Raw genomic sequence first — 24,560 nt, 5'->3', positions numbered from 1 at the left:
GAGGGAGGGAGAGAGAGAGAGAGAGGGGGGGGGGGGGGACAAGGCAAAAATTCAAGATTGGAGTGATGCACTTGTGCTGAGCAGTATGTGTAAACGATAAGAGTGGAAGAAAGAGGTGGAGAGAGTATGGGGAGAGAGACGGGTGGGGGTGGGGTGGGGGGGGGGGGGGGGGTCTGTATTGCTGACCACTGCGAGACTCATCCATCCAGAACACACCTAGGCTGCTCTGCCTCAATTACTGGCTTCATGTCAAGTTTGGAGGTGGGATACGTGCATGACGTTGATTGAGAACAACTCCGCTCTGCACGCCGTTTGACAAAACATATCAACTAAGCAGAAAAATAATTTCAGGTTCCCTCCACCATATCAGGGCCATGTTCTCCCCAAGATTACACCTCTCTTAATCAGCGGGAGGATGCAGCTTCTCTTTACTTTGCACATTATTCCCCCCCAAAAAAAGAAAAGAAAGCAAAGGTGATTTTCCTGCCAGCCGGGGACAGGTTTTCAATTATTCAAAAGCTGTTATAGCTTCTGCTGCGTGTGCACGCGGGAATCCAACTTTTGTTGAGGCGGCCAATGACTGATTCATTATGAACAAGTTGCAGCGATGTCTGCCACCTATCCATTTGAGGTAACGACAGATGGCAGAACCACCACCGCCAGCAGACTGCAAGATTGCACTCGGATAACATCGCCTTCTTCTTAACCCTGCAGGCTGCTGCTGGATGCTCTGGGACCCGGTGTGACTGGGAACCTCTGAAGGCTCGGGTGTCGAGCGGAGAACTGCAGTGTCCGATGAGGTGAACAGCGTATTGTTGATACGCGCTCTGTGGAGCCAAACGCCTCTAATGTCTCACACTGGCAACCTATGCACATACAGGCATACCTATGTTTTCTCACCTTGGACACATAGGCAGGCATAGATAAGTATGCATATAGACACATAATTGCGAATGCAAATAAATGCACGCACACTCACAAACACACGCACAAGGCTACTCCCACAACTCCAAAAGTATTTTTCTGCAGTAAAATGCCCTTACAAGCAAGTATGACCTGCTGCTACTTCCTCTGGCCCTACATTATAAATGTGCAGTAAAATACACTGCAAGTGGTTTGTCACTGTAAATTGTCACTTGTTCTGAAGACAGAATGTCACGGCAAAAGCACAAAGCCATCCTTGTTCATCGGGTACTAGAAAATCCCACTGTAATCTCTCCTCTCTTTATTCATCACAAGAATGACAGACCTCTGCAGCAGTGAGGGCTGCAATTCACTTTCAATCCAATCAATTAAGCAATGGATTTGCTGAAAAAATATGGAAATTGAAAGGAGGTAATGATATTCAGTCTCTAAAAGAATTACTGAGAATGGATGCTTTCTCATTAGTAAAGTTTCAGTTTACATTTTGAATTGATTGAACTGAAAGTGAGTTGTGCTTGCAGTACTGACAGCTGCTAGCTGGACATCTTTGATGTCCCACAATCTGCTGACAGGTCAGAATACTTCAACAAATTAACAACTAACCTATGGAACAAAGGGATGCAGATAAGTCTTATGACAGTGTCACTCAACCAAACAGCAAAACACATTTGCCAATCTCTAATGATAGTGTTGAAGCAAAGGACTCTGAAAGTCATGATCAGTCATTGCCATCATTAACAATGCATTACCATTATGTTTAATAATATGTTTTACAATATCACAACTACTGACATTTTAGTATACATGTGCATGACACTGCTGCACTTGGAGCAAATTAGCACTCAGACTATGACCATTAAGGCGGACTGAAAATGCTGGTGGTGACCTTAGTGGAGTAATCCAGACATTAAGTAATGAACTTTAGAGTCTGTGCGGGATAAAATGTTCTTAACTCTCGACTAAAAAAGGGCTATTAATATCCCCCTCCCACCACTTTAAAATGAATGGAGCTGGAACATCTGTGACTGAGGGATCAGGGGGCAGCGAGCTGTGGGAAAACCTAATAGCAGTTTTCCATTCCTAGCTGTAACCCCCTGTGGTGTCAGTTCTCTGTTGCCTAGGACTGCTTGCTTAGTTATGCTGAGAGATAAGCCTACAGTAACTTACACTATAGAATCACCTGCACCAACATACTGAAGAATCACCTGTATACTGAAGAATAACCTACACTAACACTCTGTATAATAACCTACACTAACATACTGAAGAATCACCAACACTAACACACTATATAATAACCTACACTACTATGCTGTATAATAACATACACTAACATACTGAAGAATCTACACCAACATACTTAAGAATCACCTACACTAACACACTAGCCTATATAATAACCTACACTACTATACTGTATAATAACCTACATATTATACTGTATAATAATCTACACTAACATACTGAAGAATCACCAACACTAACACACTATATAATAACCTACACTACTATGCTGTATAATAACATACACTAACATACTGAAGAATCTACACCAACATACTTAAGAATCACCTACACTAACACACTAGCCTATATAATAACCTACACTACTATACTGTATAATAACCTACATATTATACTGTATAATAATCTACACTAACATACCGAATAATCACCTACACTAAAATACTGTATAATCAGCTGCACTACTATACTGTATAATCACCTGCAATAGATTTCTAGGGGCTCACTCTTAAAAAGTATACTGGACTAAGTGATTATTCTGTTCTTACCATTACGTGCTCCAAGGCACCCATTTAACTGTTTACCCATTCTAAAATTACGCTCCCTAACCTGTTAACATTGAGCTCCACATTTACGCTACATGGTGTCCCTAATAGTTGTTGGCGAACCACGCAGTGATTCGGTTATAGTTAGGTCTAGTGAGTCTATTCTAATGGGACCAATCTGTTATATCTCGTAAAACCTCTATATTGTCACTTTGGAGGGAGTTGGTGAAAGGTGTTGCCCAGAGTAAAGAGATGCGCCGCGGAGTTCCCTACGTTGATGCTGGTCGGCACACTTTGGCAGTGCAGCTGTGCAGCATCTACACACACTATCGTGAATCATGTGCGCAACGCTGCTGCCTGTTTTTAGCAACAGTAAATACAGGATGATAAATCACATTAGTTAAAAGAAATCCGTTAACAACTGTACAATGGTATTAAATCAGTAATTCATTCTACTTCGCTTAGCGCAAAGGCGCGCGCACATGGATCGTGCGTAACTGGGTTAATTCCAGTGCTCTCTTTGTTGTAAAACATAAAGATTGTCCTACCTCGCTCATGATGGACAGTAATCTCGGGGTTGCTCGCCTGTTTCCAGTGCGTGAATGGCAGAATGTGAAGTTTCAGCAGCAGCGGGGTTTTTAACAGTGGCTCGCCGCGGACAGAGAAGCTTTATAAAGTGTTAAGCCCAACTCCTCCGTGTCATCACGTCCCCACTAAACCAATAGGAATGCCGTGGGCAAATTTGTCTCCGAAGTCACCACCCAACTCCTTAAAACATTCATACGCTGTGTAAGCCTTTTTCATCATAATCAGCCAGACGATGCTTCTCTCTCCGTTTGATGAACACCCGGTCATGAATTAGAGTAGGGTGGGACACATTTAAGACATCAGTCATCGGTCATCAATAGAAATTGCTTTTTTAAAATAGGCTGCGTACTATTAGTACTCCCATCCTAAACGTGTACTCTATTGCGTGGGTGTTCCGAGTTTCATTGCAAAAGCTCTTTAGTGAAATTATGTTCTCCCTTTGTATTTTCCCTTGCGAAATCAATTCCAGCAGGGATTGTGTCCATGGTACTGCAGTTTAGTGTGACCTCAATGTACCTTATGCTATTTTTTACATTTCATCCCTATAGGCTACTATTTTATAATAATCCTACAGGATACATATCTATTTTTTATTTTATATACTTTCCTGTGATTTTTGCCGAGTATCCGTGTAAAATGTATTATAGGGTTAATCATTCTTAGTAAGGGTTTCTACTATAATTTGAATTTCTCTGCTGCATTTCCAGACAACAGTGTTTTAAATTTATTGCATCAGAGAGCCTGAGCTTGATGCGTTTCAAGTTTATTAAATTTCTTAGTTGAAACTGGTGGTTTTATGGAAAGAACATTGGCAATTTGTAGTGGTTTTGTATAACCAGTCCCACTGCATGGTGCAGATACATATCCACCCAGTGTAACGCACCATCTATCCATTCCCTTTTACCATTCCTTTGTATTCCCTTCATTATGCAGACTGGGGTAGCTCATTATCATTTGTCCTAAATCCATACATTCATTTGTAAAAAATTACCATGTTTCCATTCACTTAAAAAGCAAGCAGCAACTTCTATCCAAAATCCAGAGTGCAACCATTCTCAGGTTTCTGCACATCTAAATGGAAATAGCTTTGGACAAAAAGGAGCAGCAGGACTAGTATTCACAATGCACTGATGTGGATGCAACTGGAGGGCTGTTCAGCGTCATTAGGGACTGTCACCAGAGTGCCAGTGAAGTCCATATGGAGTCCTGATGGATGGGAGAAGAGGAAAAAGATTACAAATACAGGCCTATAACGTCAGTGCTGACACGACCTGTATGTCTTCAGGGTAACTGTCAGTGCCCCTGACAAGTTGAAGGGGAATTCCACCGAAAATGAGTTTGGGGTCTTTGTTCTCCAAAAACAGTGCAATTTCCACTGACTGAGATAACTGAAAAAATATAATTTACTTTGCCAAGTGCACCAGATGGTATTGAGATTTTTGTGGAAGCTTATGAAGTAAGCATGGCACAGCACAATCTGTGGTGCCTGCAATTTGGTCTTTTGGATTAACTAATGTGACGTTTGACAGCATACAAAATACCTGGTAGAGAAGCTAGAGAGGTTAGCTCATATTTTAAGAAATGGCTTGGAGTCCTACAGTGTCTTAGCAGTGTGGCTTTGTACGGGAAAGGGATTGTGGAACTAGCCGAACAGAGGAGTTCAAATGCATTAAGGTAAGACTGGAGGTGATGCTGACAGATTCTAAAGACCTAACAGATTCTAATGCATCAGCGGGGCAAAAATGGAACCCAAGAGAAGCAGTTGAGCAGGTACAGTCAGCGCTCAGACATTATGGATATTGTAAGGCACATTAGCGGAGGCTTAAGGCTGGGCATAGGGCAACCTTTATGAACTAGAGCAACTCCTTTAGGGGAAAAAATACGGTCGTGTAGCAAATGCACTGGCAGGAAGAAGCAGCAAGGTGTGCCAAGGCTGCCCCTCAGGTAAAGCAGGATCAGTGGATGAATTAGGGAAAGTGTAGAGTAAGAAACTTGGCTGGAGGGAGTTGTGGGGTACGGAGGCAAGCCGAATGAGATTAAGTGTAGGCGCAAACTATGATGTGCTACCATCTCCCCAAAATCTCAGTCAGGAGGACCCTTCCCCTCATGTTCAGGTATAGCTTCCCTTAGACATATTTTGTCAGGATGTAAATGGAGTCTGTCCCAAGCACGATACACCTGGCGACATAACAAAATGCTAAAGTGTCTAGCAGCAGCAATTGATCGCAAACAATTAGAAATTAATTTGTCAGCTGATAGGAAGAAAGAGATTACAAATGGATTTGTCCATGGGGGAGAAAAGACTAGCAATGAGACATTTATGGGCAGGCATATTGTAGGACAGCTAAGGGCGGACAGAGATTGGCAGTACATTTGGGGAAACAGCTGGTAATCCCACAGGAAATAGTGAGCACTACCTTGAGGCCAGGCTTGGTGATGTTGTCAGAGGCACAACGGATTGTATGTTTTGTGGAGTTCACGGTGCCATGGGACGATGCAGTAGAAGAGGCATATAAAGGAAATGCTTAGGTATACTGGCAGCGGACATGGAGCAGCGCGGTTGGAAAACTAAGGTGCCCCCCATGGAGGGTTGCCTTCAAGAGTTTGTAGCAAAGTCCACCTTAACACTACTAAGTGAATTAGGCATGCGTGGGCGGAGTTTGAAGCAGGCAGTTATGGTTATGTCTGATGTAGCAGTGGGAGCCAGTGGTTGTGTCTGAACTCTTCATACTACAAATTGTGTGCAATTTTTGTATGTGAGATGTCAGTGTGCAAATGCAGCATGTGAAATATATCTGTGTGAATACTACATGGACTGAAATGTGAAGTACAGATCCCATGGTTGCTACACGATCGCTTCTGCCCTACAGTTCTTTGCGCCAAGTCATTCCCATGGAAACAACTTGGTCAAATTTTGCAAACAAAGATGGTGGGCAGCGAAGCAAAAGCCGAACAGCAAAACACAGACAGAGCCAGAGGACGGACTCGACTTGACAGACTCCCAGCAGCAAACTATTTTCTGCTTCGTAACGGTCATTTCCACTATGATGCAAATGTCTGCAAAGTATGTTGTACGTTGTACACCACCATACTGTATTCCATGTTCTGAACAGTATGCTCCAGCAGTATGTAGTATGTTGTACACTCTTACGTACATAAACCGTACTATGAAGTCCGACACAACCAGTGACTGGTTTCTCCTCAGCTGTGGCTAAGGAGAAAGAATTCTGACTTAGGCACAAAGTCACTAAAGTACGATTGAGCGTTATAGGGTGGGAACTGTTTGTTCGACTGTAGCATGTTTACTGGTGCACAGTTTGTTACTTGTAGCCTATGTTTGTTGGTATAATGATTTGTTTGCATGTTAATAGTTTGGATTATTAGCATTTGTTTATGTATAGTGTGCTAACTGATACTGTATGTTTGAAGTATGGTTGCTCTGGCTGAGAAGAACGGATATCAGCTGGTGTCCAAACTATGAAAATCTATTTTATTAATATGAATAAGACAGGAATTATATATCATATGATAGTACAGCTATAGTAGTCGGAGTGAGCAGTCATACAATGTTCTCAGCATTTGGTATAATTGCTTGCTGATACAGTTTTGGTGTCTGAACAACTGAGCAGGCTGTTTCAAGCCAGCATGGTCAGCCATCCCTTTAGCCTATTGTTCAGACCAATATCTAGTTTATTAATTATCAGGTCAATGTTGGAAACTTGGGATAGGCCATAGCGTAGGTACAGGGTAGTGTAGGTGACTAGTTGTGTTTGGTGTTGAGAGCAGGTGTCGAGGAGGGTGGTTGTGGGACTCCAGAAATCACTGTTGAGCCGTCTAGAGGTGTCAACGAAACATCTGTTAAGGGAGGTGTAGTATAGCCCAGTGGTTTTCAATCCTGGTCCTCAGGACCCAGAATACTGATGTTTTCTATCCTACCAGGTAGCTAATTGCAGTTAATTGCATTCACCTTGTATCCCAGGTGTAAAACAGTCCCTGATGACACCAGCAGGGCTCTGGGTCCAGGATTGAAAACCACATCTCTATAGTCACCATTTGTGGGTTAGTATATATCATTCTTTTGATTTCTGAACTGGGTCTTTGTATGAATGCTTGCCCTGGATTATGGAACAAGGCATTGTTACATCACAGCCTGCATGTTGGTAAATGTTGAACCCACATCAAACAGTTGTAGATTGTCTCTATAAGTACAGACTGTTCTTGATCTTGAGAGTTCATTACTCAAGACTCAAGAAATCTGAAGTTTTAGGAAACCTTTTGCTGAACATGAACCTTAAACTCAATTTCAGTGAACAAGATAATACTGAACATAGAACATAAAAATAATAGACTGAACAATGATAATACTGTGATATTACATTGATCCCCAAAGGGACATTCTGTTTTTGCTTGAGTGCCTTCTCAAGGAGGTCAGAGTGGAGGTTCATCTACAGAACAGGAACCCTGCAGCTGGTAGGGATTCAATGTTTGGCTCAAAGACACTTCAGCAGGGCGGATGCTTGCGGACAGGGGGGGTGGAAACTGGGTCCTCCTGTTGAAGGCTGGTCTCCCGACTCACTACTCCAGCTGCTACATGAAAATAAAGACAAAGTAGAGCTCTCTTCATCGCTCTTCTACTGTTCATGCTGATACACTTGACCTTTAGCAGGTATATCAATATTTTATGTATCAGCCAACATACAGTACATGTACACACTGTACTTGTCACCGTACCACCTCTAAAGCTGCAACCATACTGCATGCCATGCTGCCTAAATGTACATAGTGTCTGAATGCTGAATGTATATTTGTAGTGTTACGTATTGTTTGCCATCTGTCATATGTCTTTCACTGTTCCTTTAAAATGCATGAGGTCTTTTTGTCCCTGCACCTTGTGTCACTTTGTACTGTGTATGTTGTTGGAACTTGTCAGTCATGCTTTCCCCAGAGTTTTGTTCATGAATTATTCTCAGGAAATACCTTTATGCTGCTTTGTTGTTCTGAAGTTACTCCTCCCTCAGTGAATTACATAGAATCTATTTTCATACTGTATGTGTTATGTGTGTGTGTGTGTGTGTGTGTGTGTGTTTTTGCACGCATGTATATTGGTGTATATGCGTGTGTGAATGTTTGCGACTGTCTGTGCTTGAATGTGTATGTGTGCACACATTTGTGTATGTATGGGTGTGCATATCTTTGCTTGTGTGTGTGTGTGTGTGTGGGGGGGGGGGTGTTCTTCCACAATTCCCTCTTTGCCAAACGTGCGCACAATCGCACATGCAGACTGGTCAGAATCAATCTCATCTTTAATACAGGAGCCACGGGGAGTTGTTCAACCATAAATAGACAGCTTTTCCTTTAATCTCTCTCTCTGAGCGAGCATTCCTCAACCCTGCAGAAGTGAGTAGGTACCAAAGAAGAAAGAGAACGGACCGAACTCTGACAGTGCCCTCCTTACTGCAGGGTGATGTGGAGAAATACGAATGCTTTCATGAACCGATTTGAAATCATACTTCACTGTGGCCTAAATAATATAAAACTATTGATATCACCATATCATATTGAGTTAAAAATGCACGTAAATTTGCAAGATATGGTTTGAGAAAGTAGAACTCACAAAGCCAGTCAGGTCTGGGTAAACTGTAGCTGAGCATTTTAAAAAGCAAAAACATAAAGAGAGCTTGATTTGTTACAGTAGGTACCAAATGGGTGCAGTTTGTCACATAGGACAGTACAATGAGTGCCAGAAATTTCAGATAATTACAGGGGTTTTTGAAAGTCAATTTAGTATCTTTTTATTTGATTTACAACATAACTGACACTATCTTATTGATCCTGATGTGGTAAAGCCACCCATCTGGTGTTCCATGCAGGTTAAAACATCTGCCAAGAATTATTTGTGATTACTTTTTGGCCTGGGTCTACTCGCTATAGATGTTTCCCCTTTCAAGAGTGTTGAAGTGTCTGGCTGGTAAATTAAATCAAACACAAGTACATCTAATTCAATGATCTCAAATATATTCCCGCCCACGTCTGGAAGTAGTAGTAGCAGAAGCAGTATTGATCCCACTAAGATTACTTTCTTACCAAAACAGCATAAGTTATACAACAGCCGCTTTAAAGCACAATCGCGGCACCGCTCACATAGACACAACAGAACAGTATAAAAGGATTAGTGCCCAAGCAACTGGGAAGCTACACTTGGCTACAGTTATGCACAGCGTAAAGTACGGGAGGTCTATACTGACTGTGTGATATGATGTAGTGACCATAGCTATGCGTGCTGACAGCTGCCGAGCTTTGCTTTGGCGCTAGCCGTCTCTTTTATGTGCACCATCAATATGGAATGTGGTGAGCCTTGTCCAGCCCCTATGGGATTTAATCCCTTCAAGTCATATGCATTTTCTATAGGCAGACAAACAAGGTAAACTACACATAGAATACTGAGAGAGGAAGGTGCATTGCAACTTATGTCAACAGATTTACACATACACCCTGAATGTCTAGAAAGCCATGTGACTGTACTGTGTTTAAAAAAGGGCACATGTGAATTTCTTCCTCCACATTCCAGTTTCTAAATCCTGGGTAGAGATCAAAAATGGATTGCAGCCCTATTTCTGTTGAGTCTTCATTTAAGAATGTGTTTTCATGAGACTGGATCCTAGCATGAATCTAAATTTCTGAAAATTGTGTCCTGGAGCTGACAAGGTTTCAGAATTTTCTCAGATTTTTATCAGAAACACAATCCTTTTAATTACCAAGTACAATGCATGCGCAGGAATTGGTGATAGAGTTTCACTGTACATTCAGGACATAGTTTGGACAACAGGACCTCACAGTGTACTTTATTGTTCACATTCAATGTACACTGCAAGGAACAGAACCAGATATACTCTGGACAGTAGACTATACAGTACATATCACTCTACACATGCATCTTGCAGTATTCTATAGCTAGATGTGCTCTCACCATACAATATAATCGCATTTGCTGAGGGAAGTGATATGTCAGATATCTATTATTATGTTATTTTAGAAAGAATTGCAAATGCAGTTAACCTAACCTCCGATATGTATCGCTACCATTATGAAGAAAATGCTCATATGGATAGATAACATACTGCTTGCTTTGACTGGCAACAATTATCATCTTCCATTAACTCTGTCTTTTCTCAATCAATTCATTTAGGCTGGCTGCTCTTGCCAACACATCTCCCTTTCCAATATTGTCGTTTAAATGTGGCCATTGGGGATGGAATTAGCCAGATATGATCACATCGGATGGAGAGAATGTGTCTGATAGTTTGTTTTCCTCAGCCTGGTGTAACAGGGTTTGATTCTGTGCTTAAATTGCCTTGGTTTGACGTATATCTGATGCCGGTGATAGCTCCAACTCTAATAGCATCTCACAGGGCCGAGGGGCATTGTGGTGGAGGACTGCTATGTTCCCGCCTCCTGGTAGCACTACAGATGCCTCAAACCTGACGCCACACACACCTGGACCTAGTTGCATTTATTTTTTACTGTTGCACTGAAGTTTGTTATGTGCTGTAAACTGTCAATTTTTCACCTTTACTGAAATGAATTACCCTGGCTGGCTGTGTGGCAATAAAAAGAACTTAACTCAACTTGGGTGACAGTAGCTGGAGTGCGCCAAAGACAAAGGGCCGCTATTCTAATGTGTGACACAGGACAAATACCTCATCAATATAGGACATCAAAATTGCTGGGTTTTGGACTGGACTGACACTTGACCCCCTAACTCTCTGTGCTTGCTTACCTGTGAGCCAGATAGTGGCCCAGCCCAGTACAAAAGTTGAAGCTACAAAAGAGAGCCAGACCTATTCTATTCATTTTTTATCAAGCTTCTGTTATGTTTTTAAGCCTCTGGCCATTGTACAGCATGGTACTACATCTCTTGTCATCTCTTGTTTGATTATAGTAGAACCACACTGCTCGCACCACTCACCCTCACCCTTTCCTACTGCAGTTTTTACAATTCTGGTCAGGCATGCTGGGATGTGTGAGTGCGGTGTAATGTTAAATGTGTGCTGCTGCTGCTGCATGAATGGCACAGAGAGATTTGTGACAGGCTCATATAATCAATTCATATGGCTTATAACTAACATGCATGTCTCCCACAATTTACGTACAGAGCACTCAGAATGGCTCACTATGTCTTCTCTATCAATAAGGAACAGTGAGAGAGCTACAGCGCTGTCAGTGTCTGTACATTCCTTCTGTCTCTCCTTTAAATCTATGTGTGTGTGTGTGTGTGTTCTAGCTAATTTCCCTCTTTCCCATGCATGTATACACACACACAAACACATACATACACACACACAAACATACTGTATATACGTACACACATACACACATGCACAGGTAAGAGTGTGTGTGATTCCACAGAGAGAGAGAGTGAGATCCCTTAAAGCTGCCCTAGGCAACTTGCATGGACTTCAAAACCCAGAGATGATGTAACGTGATGTTAGTGAACTAAATCTCTTCTTCTTCTTCGTGGCTGGTGGGCACACTGGACAGAACGCTCGCTCGCTGCTGTTTAGGGGCATGTTTTGTATTTGCGATTTTGTCACTTCTTGTGTGCCGAGAAAATTTCCCACCAGTGTCCAATACCCGACACCAGAATTTAAGTTGAGCAAATAGGGTGAATCTACAGTTTCTCAATCAGGGGGGGATGGGACGCTCTTCTCTGTTGCAGCCTCACTTTCTGATCAGGCTGATAAAATGGGTGTATATTTATATAAAATCTTTCCTAGTGCAGCTTTAACATTTTGCCCTTTTGCCATTACCCTTCTTTGTGTACAGCCCTGACAACAGAGCTCCTGGATGTAGCCAACTATCACAGATTCCTGTATGCGTGTGTATGTGTGTGTGTGTGTGCGTGCATCTCCTCGCACTCTCTAAACAAACATTGTGTCAAAAGAGCCCGGGGACATTCTCCATGTTTTTATGACTATGGTTGGCAACTTAATCTAATCCTGCGAGCACGGCCACCACTGGAGAGGCAGAGACAGCTGCATAATGAAATCTCACACAGGGAAAGCCCGACAGCCCTGCCAGCCTGGGATCCACTTCTCCCGGATCTACAGCTATTTTCAGTCTCTCTCTCTCTCTCTCTCTCTCTCTCTCTCTGTTCCCCACTCTCCCTTTGTCTTCCTCTTATGTCTTTTCCTCAATCCCCTCCTCTGTTGCGTCCCCCAACTGCTGTCACATGTCTCATCACAGTCCCCTCCTGTGATGTTCCCCGGCTTGGTGAGGCGTCGTCTGTTTTGGTCGGGGTTCCTGCCTGGTAAAATGCTCCCTCTCATCAGAATGTGCAGAGCCATTGTTATAATAAGTGCTACTGTAGCTGCTGGGCACTCGGAGTCGCGGAGCCAATCGGCTTCCATTAGCTCACAGCTCGTTGAAGAGAAAGTAGGGTGCATCTAATGAGATGCATTCTATGTGTTTGTATGAGGGGAAGGCAGCATTAGCTTACTGCTAGAAAAAGGTTTGGAATCAAAGTGTGTCCTCATATACAGGAAAACCTTATTTGAATAGAAATAAGTCAGACTTTTTGTGTTATCCTTGATCATGAAATGCCTTAACATGTATTTTAAAAGTTGTCCAATAAGCTAAATTAAAACAGAACAAAGCACTATCCAATTATACAAAAATCCTTGCTGCAAGAAATACCTTTGTTATCTGACTCTGTAATGTGGTGTAGATCTCAGCAGGAGGCAAATGAATATGCACACACAAATGCACACACATATGTGCATACACTCGCGCTCCTCCTCTCTGTCTCGCTTCCTTTCACACACACACACACACACACACACACACCTTCTTCACCCTCTAAAGATGTATTTTCCCCACTGTGTGGATCTCCAGCTGCCATGCCCGGTGGGCATCTCCAGCACAGCACAGACAGTTCATTTCATCTTTCAGCTCTGCACACTGCACTTATTGTTGCCTAATTATTAGGAATTTTGCCAATCAATGGGACGTGATAAGAGCCTGTCTACACGTCAGGCTCCAGCAGGACGCCTGCCTGACAGAGACAGACAGCAGTGAATGAACTGAACCCACCAACCTGCTGTCCTGAGAGTGAATCTAGCACTCACTGCCGACTGGTGAGGTCTGGATTCAATTTGTCTTGCCTTGTCTGCGCTCATGATCAATACCAATTGTATTACAAGTGGAGCCGGGCCGAGCCAATGCGCACTGTCAGCACTTGTACATAGATGGATTGGTCTGGGAATATTGGCAATAGCACTGTTTATTCATATCAGGTAGGAACACACTGATGGTAATTGAATCCATCTTAAACTGATCCTTCTCATCGTGTGTATCAATACCAAATCAAGGATAACTGTATTGTCAATTGATCGCAAAGTCAGTTTGAGGTTCACAGGGTGTTTTGTATTGCATCATGACAATATTACAATGAATGAAGAGTCCAGAGCAGTCTCAAAGGAAAAAGAATTGAAATTAGCGAATGCATATGAATAAATGAAACAATGCACTAGTGCAACAATTCAGCCCCTTGAAATACCTTCAAGCTACATATAAATCTCTTGGCTCAAATGCCGCTGTATCTGCTGCTAACTGGATAAGTATCTATATAATTAAATGTGCCAGAAATAAGGAAATGAGGCCAGAAATGGAGATCAGCTGTTTTGGCCTCTATGCCATTTTAAAAATTCCAGCAGTGCAGTTTGGCAGTTGGCTCAAAACGAGATGGAAGGTTGTGCAGAATGTTGTGCAAAATGTGCAAAGTATGCAATTACCTCAAAACGCCAAATGGAGATTTGAACCACTAGAGGGAGCAACAATGCATCGATCTCTACATAATACAAAATTAGTCACGTGTGCACATTCAGACCAGGGACGTTTACATGTCTTTCACAAGAGCATGGCCACATTTAATAGAGCTGTACAAAGCAGCTGTATCATTAAGCTGTGTTAGAATTTGTATTGCCTTATGTTGCATTTTGGGCAAAACTCTGGTCTAACACATATAACAGTGAGTTACAGACAGAATTTTCCCACTAAACGAGCTGCATAATAAAAACACATAGCTCTGAAAATGTCAGGTGCAATCAGAAAGTACCCTGACATTATTGTGTACAACAGTAAACAGAGAGTTTCATTTGGAAGTAAACAAACACTCCACTCTGTTTGGTTTAGTGCAGCTTTTATGCTGCTTGAGAGGACAGAGAGAAAAACAGAGCGGAGGAAGTCTGCTAATTCACTGTTTCCCAGGGAAACGGTGCATCTGTGTTTACTTTAATTTCTTCAGCAGAAGGGGTGTAAAATTGAGATGTTCAAGTGTAGAGCGCGTTCAAAAAAAAATCCACGCTGGAGGTGTGCAATTACATTGTGTCACCTTGGTTCAGCTGGGAAAGAGCGAGGCCATAGATTCTCCCATTAACTACAATAATGTACTCCAACCAAAGAACAAAGCCCAGTCCTGAAAGAGAGAACTAACTCAGCAGCGAGAGAGAGACCAGCGAAGATGAGTCGATGCTTAATTACTACACAGCCAGAAGACCTTGGGTCCAAGTTCCCAATGACATTATTGAAAACTGGTTCTGAAGATTACTTCAAGCTGTATTTTATGGGACATGAAATTGCTGAACGAAGCAAAAGGCCTTCTGAACGGGAGCAGAAACGGCCCTGGCAGAGGAGGAGGGTACATTACTGATGGCCTATCAATACCCATTAGCTGGGAAACCTATTAATTATTTCTCATTCACCCAACCGCCCTTGTCTTTGCCTGGAGGGGGAGAAAAAGAGAAAGATAGAGAGAACAAGGGAGAGAGAGCCAAAGATTTGGGGTGCAAGGATTTGTGGAAACAATTATTCCCCTCTCAACAAGCATAGTCTCTTTAGCCAAAATGGGACAGCAGCAGCTAAAAGTAATCGATGGCAGCAGATGGTTCTGTTAAAGGAATAGTAAGTGGTAGGAAACCAATACACAAAAAATTTGGATTATAGGTTTCTTATGCAGGATAGAGATCCAATTTAGTGCAAAAGGTGCAAAGTGGCCTGAAAGGATATTGCCACCATGGTCCTCTGTCTATAGAGGCTTCAATAGAATAGAAGGGAAACACACAAATCCCAACCATTCAGAAAGTTTCAGAAAATAGTCTGCACACCAACGTGCTCTAAAAGTGTAAAGTGAAGAGGACATTCATCAGAATAGATGTCCCATTTTCCAGAACAGGACAAAAGACTAGCTTGATTTGTTTTAGATATTTGAACAAACGCATGAAGAGTGTATAATTCCCCATAATTTACAACTGATCTTATCACCTTTGAGGCTGCCAAATGGTCTGGCAAGATAAATCAGGAGCTTCAAGCGGTCCAATTTTTATTTTTTTTTAAATATTTGGCTAGGTTTGCGTTTTCTGCTGCACATTCCAGCATTCAGTATCATCAGAGCCTGGGGTGGGGCACTGGATTAGGACCTGTGGTGAGACTAAAAGGGAACCTCATCCCTACAATCCTACTCTTGGCTAATGCATGCAAATTGGGCATGTGTTAATAATTGAGGTCAGTCATAACGTGTGGAGTAGCCATGGCCTGGAGGAGCTGCACCCTGTATTGCTCTCCTCCGCTGTCTTAACTTCTTCATAGACTCATTTTACTGTCTCTCTCTCTCTCTGCTAATGGCTGAGGATGTGCTGATGATGCAATGGTGATGATTCAGTCTTTTAGTGAGCGAGGCCGCTCACTTGGCAGAAGCTAAAACAGGATAGTGTTTAAGCATATGCACACAGAGAAATAAAGGTGCCAGCTGGAACTGAAAATGGCACTGCGGACTGATGCCATAAAAGAACCATTCCTGGATCCACAAAGAACTTTTCAGACCAAGGTTCTTTAAAGAAACATTTCTGCACTTATTTGCTTAGACGCCTGCATTGTGTTTTTGTTTAATTGCCCTTGAATAGGCTCATTTGCAATTGCATAATATATTGTATATAGGCTAGTTGGCAGTCAACCACCCAACCCCGGACCATGGAGGGGTTTGGTTATTTTCCAAATGTATGCCATCACTCACCATCCAATAACTAAGAATTAAGAACCTTTTAATATCCCAAAGAACAATATGAAGAACATGAAGAACTGGTTCTTTAGTAGGCGATGGTTCTTCATGGAACCACACAGCCTTTTAAAGAACCATTAATGTTTGGAGTAAAGAGCTACAGTAACATTCACTGAGCCTCATGGTTTAATAAATAGGGAAAACATGGGTATGTCAGCATGAAAATAAGATAATGAAGAGAATGGGTGCTGTATATGTGAAATTGGATTTGCCATAACTGATTGAGTGCATAAACCTAAAATACAATATTTATTCAATGAGAACAGTTTATTAATGAAAGATCACAGTTTGCCCTGAAGCATTTGGTCTTCATAGGGTGGTTTCAGCATGTTTGTCAAACAAGTGCAAGACGTGTGTCAAAAGTTGTTAAAATGAAAAATTAGCTGACTAAAAACAAATAAGGCTGCCATTGCAATTTCCTCAACTGCCATCAGTCATGCAGTGAATACATTTGTCATGTTGCTGTCATTGATTGGTGTGTTTCCGTTAAATAGAGGGAACTGCTCAATTGCTCTCTGATAGCCCGGAGGACAAGCTAGTCGATGCACCCTGTGATTTGGTCATTTCAGGAAATTTTTCCGAAAGCAACAACAGCACATTAATGGAAAGAGCACTGTGAAGGAAAAAAACATACATTAGTTCCTGAATTTCCATAGAAAGAAGCTCTGTGAGTTTGTCCGTGCATTGTGCTGCTATCTGTTATTAAACTCATGTGGATATCTCCAAGCATTTGGAGGACCCAAAGGTGATCGTTCACTTGTCCTTGGTATAAAAATGAGATTTGTCTGCAAGAGGAAAATGAGTATGCCAGAGGTGAGAATGAAACGAATGTAAGTGTTAATAGATGTAAAGGAATGATATTGCTTTTCAAATTACATTATGTCCAACATATCTTGAACATCAAAATCCATTCACTTTTATAGCCATGTTCCAATCCTTAAACGGGAGAAAAAACAAGCCTTTATGCAAAGCACTACAGCCACTATAAGTCCTTTGGCATGTGAAATGGTTTAACCTTATCTCTAGTTTGTGGAAACATTGAATTTTTCACATGTAGTGTCCAAGCAGAGGGCAATAAGGGGATCATCCAAAAATGACAGCTGTGTCATTCGATAAAATGCTGCAGTGGACTAAGCTGCACTAGTATGTTGTGATGAACTGGAAAGCCTCTTACAGGACCAACTACATTCTCTACTTGCACTTTTTCAAACACTTGACGCAGCAGTTCAGGAGCCAAACATGCAACAGATTTGTCCAACAAACTTCAGCCCCACACTCAAAAACTCGGTCGCTAATCTCTGTCCTTCAAAGCATGGAGGCTAATTGCATGATTTGCCAACTCTACGGGGAAAGCATCTAAAGGGAGCTTCACACAGACAGATTGGACACACTCCCCGTCCAGCTAACCCTTTTTAAATATATTTGTTCATTTATTATGCAAATTGTGACATAGAAACACAAATTGACAATGTGCAATGCCCCATCCCAGCACATACACATACACCCTCCCCACAGGGTGCCATGTTCTTATGATGGGATGTCATGTCATTAGTGAAGTCTGTCCAGTGGGCTTCAGCCTTCATCTTACTGACTGTGCATCTGTGTCAACCACTCCAAGTCCAGGGAATAAAACATCTGATGGCCGCTGACCGCTGACAACCAGGACATCATGGTACCACAGAAAGACAAAAAAAATCAGTCTCTACTTCCTGCGTGTGCATAAAACACACCATTGATTTTTTTTTTTTTTTTTTTTTTACTTTCACCTATCTTGAAGAACAGAGGTTGGCTCTGAGGCACCGGGCAGATGGTGAGTGGGCGGCTTTCCTCTCTGAGCCAGAGGTGAATTCTCTCATACGGTCTAGACCTCTGTAAAATACCCTTCATCTTCTCCCCATCTTCCCCAAGATCCCGCCAAATGATTGAAAGCACTTCTAAAATAAAGATGAAGAGAAAGGAGAGAGAGATGGGGGAGGGCAGGGGTTGGATGCCTGGATACAACAAAGAAGCTGAATCTAATGGTGCTTTGAACATTCTGGTTTTAAATTCTGTGAATATGTAAAAAGCTATTCAACTATACTGAAAGTTAAGATGTGTGCTGCTAGGTGTGTTGCTGGTAAGGGTAAAAAAAAAAACTTAAGACTTTTTAATAGGGATGGGACGATCTACTTATCTCATGATATGATACGATATGCAATATGGGGTTCATGATTCAATACGATGAAATAAATAAAAGTTCAGTGACAACAAAGTATGACTGTGCAGAATAATGTTTTTTTCTGAGCCACAAATCTTTCTAGCAATGGCATTTCGATATATCGTCCCTGATCCATACACACAAAGTCGCTTTTAGAATGAGCATTCCTTCTTGTGCCCACAAGCCTGTGCCTGGCATTACAGTAGTCTGAATATGTCAGCTGAGTATGCCATATTGCACACCAATAATACCAAGCTCATGGCAGAGAAGAAGCCCCTCTGTCTTTCTGGGAATTGTTTTACCAGGCTACTGTACGGCTTGTCAGATTGAGCAACGAGTCAATGCCGGATTTTACGAGGAGTGCTTTCTATTACAAGGGAGTTGGTGCGTAAGTCTCTTCGGCTGCCCGTGCAATGACAGCTGGATATCATTTATCAGGACAAGCACTATCTGGGGACGTGGTCTGCAGAAGCGCTGACGTGCTGAACTGCTGCCCCCTCACTGCCAAAGTTGCTGCCATCTGAGCCCGGCCATGACAGATGGGCAGGTTGGGACACATGAAAAAACAGGCCCAGAGGTTCAGCAGTCCCAGGATCTCTGGGGGAGGAGCCAGGACTCAGCATCCATGAGGAGAGAGGCCTTGATCTGGGTTGGTTTCAATAGAGTCAGTGCAAACAGAATCAGATTTTCTGTAAGAGGTGAAATATAAACGTTTTGCATTAAAGAGATTCTTTCGTGATCCAACATCTGATAATTGATCAGGATTTTTCTATCACTGACATGACTTATGGTTTCAGCGGAAATGTTCACTCTGTTTTACCTCAACCCTAGGCTGAGAGAGTAAAAGACATGACCACTGCAGTCAACTGTATCAATAATATGAAGATAAATAGGTCGCAGTACACTAAAGGCAATTGTAGTTATCATTATTAACAACCACCAGCTAAATAGGGAAATCTATCACACAATAACAATACTAAAGTGCTTTACAGAGTCATTAAAAGAGAGGACAGAGGAAAGCAGAAATAGCATAAATTGAACACACAAAAAGTAATTACAGACCCCAAAAACAAAACAAAACAAAACATAAGATAGGGATAGGAGAGGGAGGGGGTGTGTAGGATCAAAAATAAAAGATAGGATACATAGCTTGTAAAATAACAAAACATAACAAGAGGAATAAAACAGGACATCACACAAAAGCCTGGAGTGATTTAAATGGTGATACTGATCTTTCACATTGATGATAGCTGAATGTCTCTGCCACAAACCCATTAGAGACCAAAATATTTACAGAGAGATTTTTCATTGCTTTGCAAACCTACACTGTCTTTTAATTCATATTGGAATATTTAGCCTTTGTTGAACGAGGTGAAACATTCTGAAGCCTTTCTTTTGATAATGGAGAAGCACCTAGTATCAACACTAAACCCCACATCAAGATATTAAGGCTTCTGTCTCTTTATCTATTTTTGTCTGCAGAGACAAAAGTCTTTCATTTCAGTTTATTCATGCTTCTCAGAAAACAGCCTCGGGTAAATGCTGCTGAAAGAAAATCCTTGAAGAATTGAACCAGGCAACATTTTACTACAAAGACTTATTTCACTGTTTAGGAAATGTCCCTAAGACTTTGCTTGTGCCATGTAAGTGTCACTCCAATATCGCGGTCTTACCATCCGGTATTAAGTTGTTGTTAATATGATTACTAATTGTGGAAGAAAGTGGAAAAGAATCTAAAATAAGATGCAAAGTTATGACTCCCTGCTGTCATTTGATCCTACAAAGAAGAAGACTGTTTGTTTTCCTGGAAGTGAGCTTGTTTGCTGCATATCATACTCTTTCAAGATATAACGTTCCACTGTTGTTGCTGGTCAGCCATACCACAGTAAACTAAACCACAAGCTTTTCTGTGGCAAATATGAAGGATGAAATGGGATCTGACATAGTGCAGTGAGTCACACACACATAGTGGAGGGAAAAGGGCCAGCTGGGACTGGAAACACCTCTGAGGCAGAGGAAGTGGTCTGCTTAGCCAGGCTTCAGACAGCGGCCATCTTTGACACCCGCTGCACTGCCAGCCAAAGCCAGTTAATCAGTCAGTGGGCCCCGAGCAAAACGACATGTACTGCTCACTCACTCAGTATCCAACTCTCATTATCTATCTGTCTATCTATCTATCTATCTATCTATCTATCTATCTGTCTATTTGTCTGTCTGTCTGTTTGTCTGTCTGTCTATCTGTCTGTCTGTCTCTTGCTGTGTTTTTTTTTTTTAATTGACCATTGAACAGCTCTCAGCCTTTCACTCTAGTGATGGGCCTATCTCTTTCTGAATTGCATTAATCAGCTAATTAAGAGCGCCTTAATTATGCTAACAAGGTTGTGTCAAGGATTTTAGCCTCAATTGCCGATAATGGTCCTAGACACATAATACAGTGGCAGAGAGTTACTTTTGAAGGAGGCCTTTAATTTGGTATGTTGCCCTGTGCCACGATGCTCTTGAAAGCATTGGCTTTCAATAATGAGAGGACGTGCTAAGTTATTCATCAGTGGTGCTATACCAGCGTCGGCCCTTGAGAGCCCAAACAAAGCATGAACTGCTTCATTTGCCCTGACCGGTGCCAAGAGGGCCCATTTAATTCAAGTCAATTACATCAACGCAGTGGCATTCTGAAGAGGCGAAGCTTTTACATGTCACTGGGGTCTGTTGTGCATGAATAAATATTTATAAAGATGATGATGAAGTGCTCTCAGGGTTTATGTTCCATTATCATATTCATGTTGGAGGAGTAACAGCGGAGCACTCCTGGCCCCATATTCTTAGGTCAATGATAAGAGATGACTGTGTTGCCACCTTTGTGTTTGCACACTTGAGGCGAGGAGCCTTGTGTCAGTCTACAGCTATGTGTGTCTAAGCTAGCTAGCAAACCTCATCTCCCCTCACCTAACACAAAACTGAGCCGATTCTTGTTAAGCACACGTTTTAAAATACCTGACTGCGATTTCAACACAAATCTTGAGTTGCTACTCTGGTACTATGAGATTAGTAGTTGTGTCTCTGTTGTTTCAATGTCACTGCTCTGCTCAGCTTCTTCTCTTGCAACATGACTGAACTGCTAATGGACCCAGACGAACAGGAAGTGGCAGCAGCATATAACAAGCCACTGGAGACAGCATGCCAAGCTCCAGAGAGCCATTAGCAAAAGTTTCCATTTATTTTTTCATACATTAACAAAAGAGTCCAGTGACTTCTTGTTAATTGTCAGCAGAAAGCTGTTGCGGTACATAGCTGGGGAGCCGCACCTTCGCAGCAGAATCCTCCATCTTGGTCCCTGTTGATTCTGGAACATCACCAGTGTTCCATTCAGTAACTTTCAGTGTTTCACACAGGAAGGAGGGAGATACCTGCTGTAGTGACAGGAGGTCCCTTGAAGATGTACGTTTACGTAACAGTCCGGTCCTAAAGGACCAAGTGGCACTGGAGAGTGAGCATGTGCAGCGTCACCGTAGCGTCACACATGACCCCAAGCTGGAGGGGAGCTCCTGACAGACAGGAGGAGGAGAGCGACGATAAGGAAGAAGGAGAATGACTGACAGGGACTCCGAGAGATGGCGAAGGGTGTGAGGGGTGGAAGTAAGGGAGCTTGTTAAAGCCTCGCTGTCGGAAAGGCACACACCGGCCCTGGCTGGCGCCCTGGGTTTTAGATGGCTCCAAACGATATGAACACACCATTCGTGGAGCGTAACTGAAACCCACGGAGCGCCCTAAGTAAGCCCCAGGGAGGGGTAAGGTTAGGCTGGAAAACAAAACACTGAAGCGGGTCATGTAATAGGCCTCTCGCATTGCGCCCGTCTTTGTCAGGCCCACTGGAGGACGCTTAATTTATTTAATAGCCTGCCGCTTCAATGCCAGACGTTTGGTGCGAGAAAACAGAAGGCAGCGACGATGAAAGCGTAGCGGGAGAGAGAGAGGACAAACACTTTCCTCGCATTCACTGGCGAGATGTGATTTCCAAAGTGAAGATCTGTGTCAGCCATCTGGTGACAGAGAATCGCACGGAACTATGTCAGAATGCTATTTTCAATAATGCAAGCATGCATGCTGTCACTACATAATTGACAATTCAAGGAGAGTTTTCCCTGAAATGTCAGCTGATGTGTGTACATTCTATACGCATTTGTTTACCTCCTCCCTCTCTCTCCTTTCTTTTTCACTTGGTTTCTCTGAAAGATGCTGGGATAGAATTGCCATTTACTCAACAATGGACCAAAAAATAACTGTACATTTTAATGGTGGTAGGGTGGTGTTGTAAGTATGGACGGAAGCCCCCATCGCAGCAACCATCCACCCTGCTGAAGTGTCCTTGAGCAAGACACTGAATCCCTACCAGCTACAGTGTTGTAGCACTCTGACTTCCCTGTGGAGGGGGAGAGCAGTAAAACTTCTCCTTTGGGGGCTAAGAAAATACTATTCATTATTATATAAGACAACATACAGTCCAGCCCACTGCAAATGGCTTTGTATTTGGTTTCAGTAGCATTTAGAGAGTGATAGATTTAGTCAGTAAGCCATTCTCTTGGTGGGTTTGTGGTCATATTTGCCCAATCAAGGCAACCAGCAGAGATAAATCAAACTGACGTTAAAAAGGTCCAATCGGAATCCGCATGGGCCTTCAATTAAATGAAAGTGTATTTTCCAATCAACAAAGCATAAGTTGCTGATTGCATGCTTCGCCATTTCTGTCCAGGCCTATGCTGATGTAGGAGGTGACAAATCATGCACCACTGTTTCTGCCCCTCAAAGAGTCGTGGCATCAGGAATCCAGAAAAGGCTTGGACTGTATTTCCATTTTTACTGATTTTTGGTTTGGTATTGTGACAATATCAAGCAATGGCAATGACCCCATGTGGTGAATAAGTCACATCACCCTAGGACCAGCTTAATCCCTGTCAAAATGCCTCCATGAATGGGAGAAAATGCATGAGCATTAATAGGGAAATAAAACTGCAGCGGTATTTTACATTTCTGAGAAGTTTTTGGACATGCAAGGTTTTTCCAGCAATAAGGATGTCATCTTTTTTATGTGTGCCAACTCTGTGAATGACAGCAGTGCTGGTGAAACTATAGAGAAGCACTGACAGGTTCATATACCTCACTCTCCACCACTCCGCTCCCCCCCCAGTCCTTTACTATTATAAAATGCAAATGTTATGTCACCCACTTCACACAGAGATGAATCTGTTATGCCCTGCATTACTACAGTAAGCCTCACTACCGCCTCGTTCTCACTGCAGCAGCAATCACGCAGTGTTAATTTACACTCCAGCCTTCACCATTTATAACCATTTCCTTTCCATGATTGGAAAATTAATTGAGTTTGAGATGCTACTGCACATGAAAGAGGGGGAGACGCACCACTGGCACATATTGGATTATGGTTTACCTGCAAAAAGGATTAGGCCTAAATGACGGAATAGGCTACTCTGGGTTGGCAAGGGAACAGTGATATATGATGAGGTATTGTTGGAGGAGAAAGTGTCTCTTTTGGATTAAGTGATGACCACCCTGAGTCCTCCTCATTCAATCAGGGAGGGACTGTGGGAAAACTGTGCAGCTATTAGGTAAGAGCAAAAATCCACCCATATAGTCAATAAGCTTCACCTGTTTCAAAACAACAAAAATATAGCAAATATGAATAAAATGATTTGATTTCTATTACATTCTATTTTGTTTCTGTGGGTGTCAGGTCATATCTCATTCAAAAACACAAGATTCACTCCAACATTGAGAGCGAGAGAGGATGGGGAGTTGCAGTGGCAGGGGGAATGCCAATAAAGGTCTAAATATCAAGCAACACACAACAGTTCAGTAAGATTCAACTATAATTCCCCATATTTATCTGTCAGATTACAGAGCATAACATCACCAGGCTGTTGTTGAGAGGATGACC

The 24,560-nt window shown here is 42.3% G+C and overlaps 1 protein-coding gene across 1 annotated transcript in view; it reads right to left on the bottom strand.

The window, feature by feature from the left end:
* The window catches only part of pcp4b (Purkinje cell protein 4b), a 37,092-nt gene extending 33,728 nt beyond the window's left edge, over positions 1–3,364 (bottom strand). The window contains exon 1 of the mRNA XM_071917869.2: positions 3,263–3,364. Within this exon, the coding sequence (XP_071773970.1) occupies positions 3,263–3,271 (9 nt within the window). The 5' untranslated portion in view covers positions 3,272–3,364. The remainder of the gene's footprint in view (positions 1–3,262) is intronic.
* Between the last annotated feature and the right edge of the window lie 21,196 nt (positions 3,365–24,560).

This window comes from Centroberyx gerrardi, chromosome 6 (genome assembly GCF_048128805.1).
Source record: "Centroberyx gerrardi isolate f3 chromosome 6, fCenGer3.hap1.cur.20231027, whole genome shotgun sequence".
Classification (NCBI taxonomy): domain Eukaryota; kingdom Metazoa; phylum Chordata; class Actinopteri; order Beryciformes; family Berycidae; genus Centroberyx; species Centroberyx gerrardi.
The sequence above is the reverse complement of the archived record's forward strand: the minus strand, read 5'-3'. Positions and strand labels throughout refer to the sequence as shown.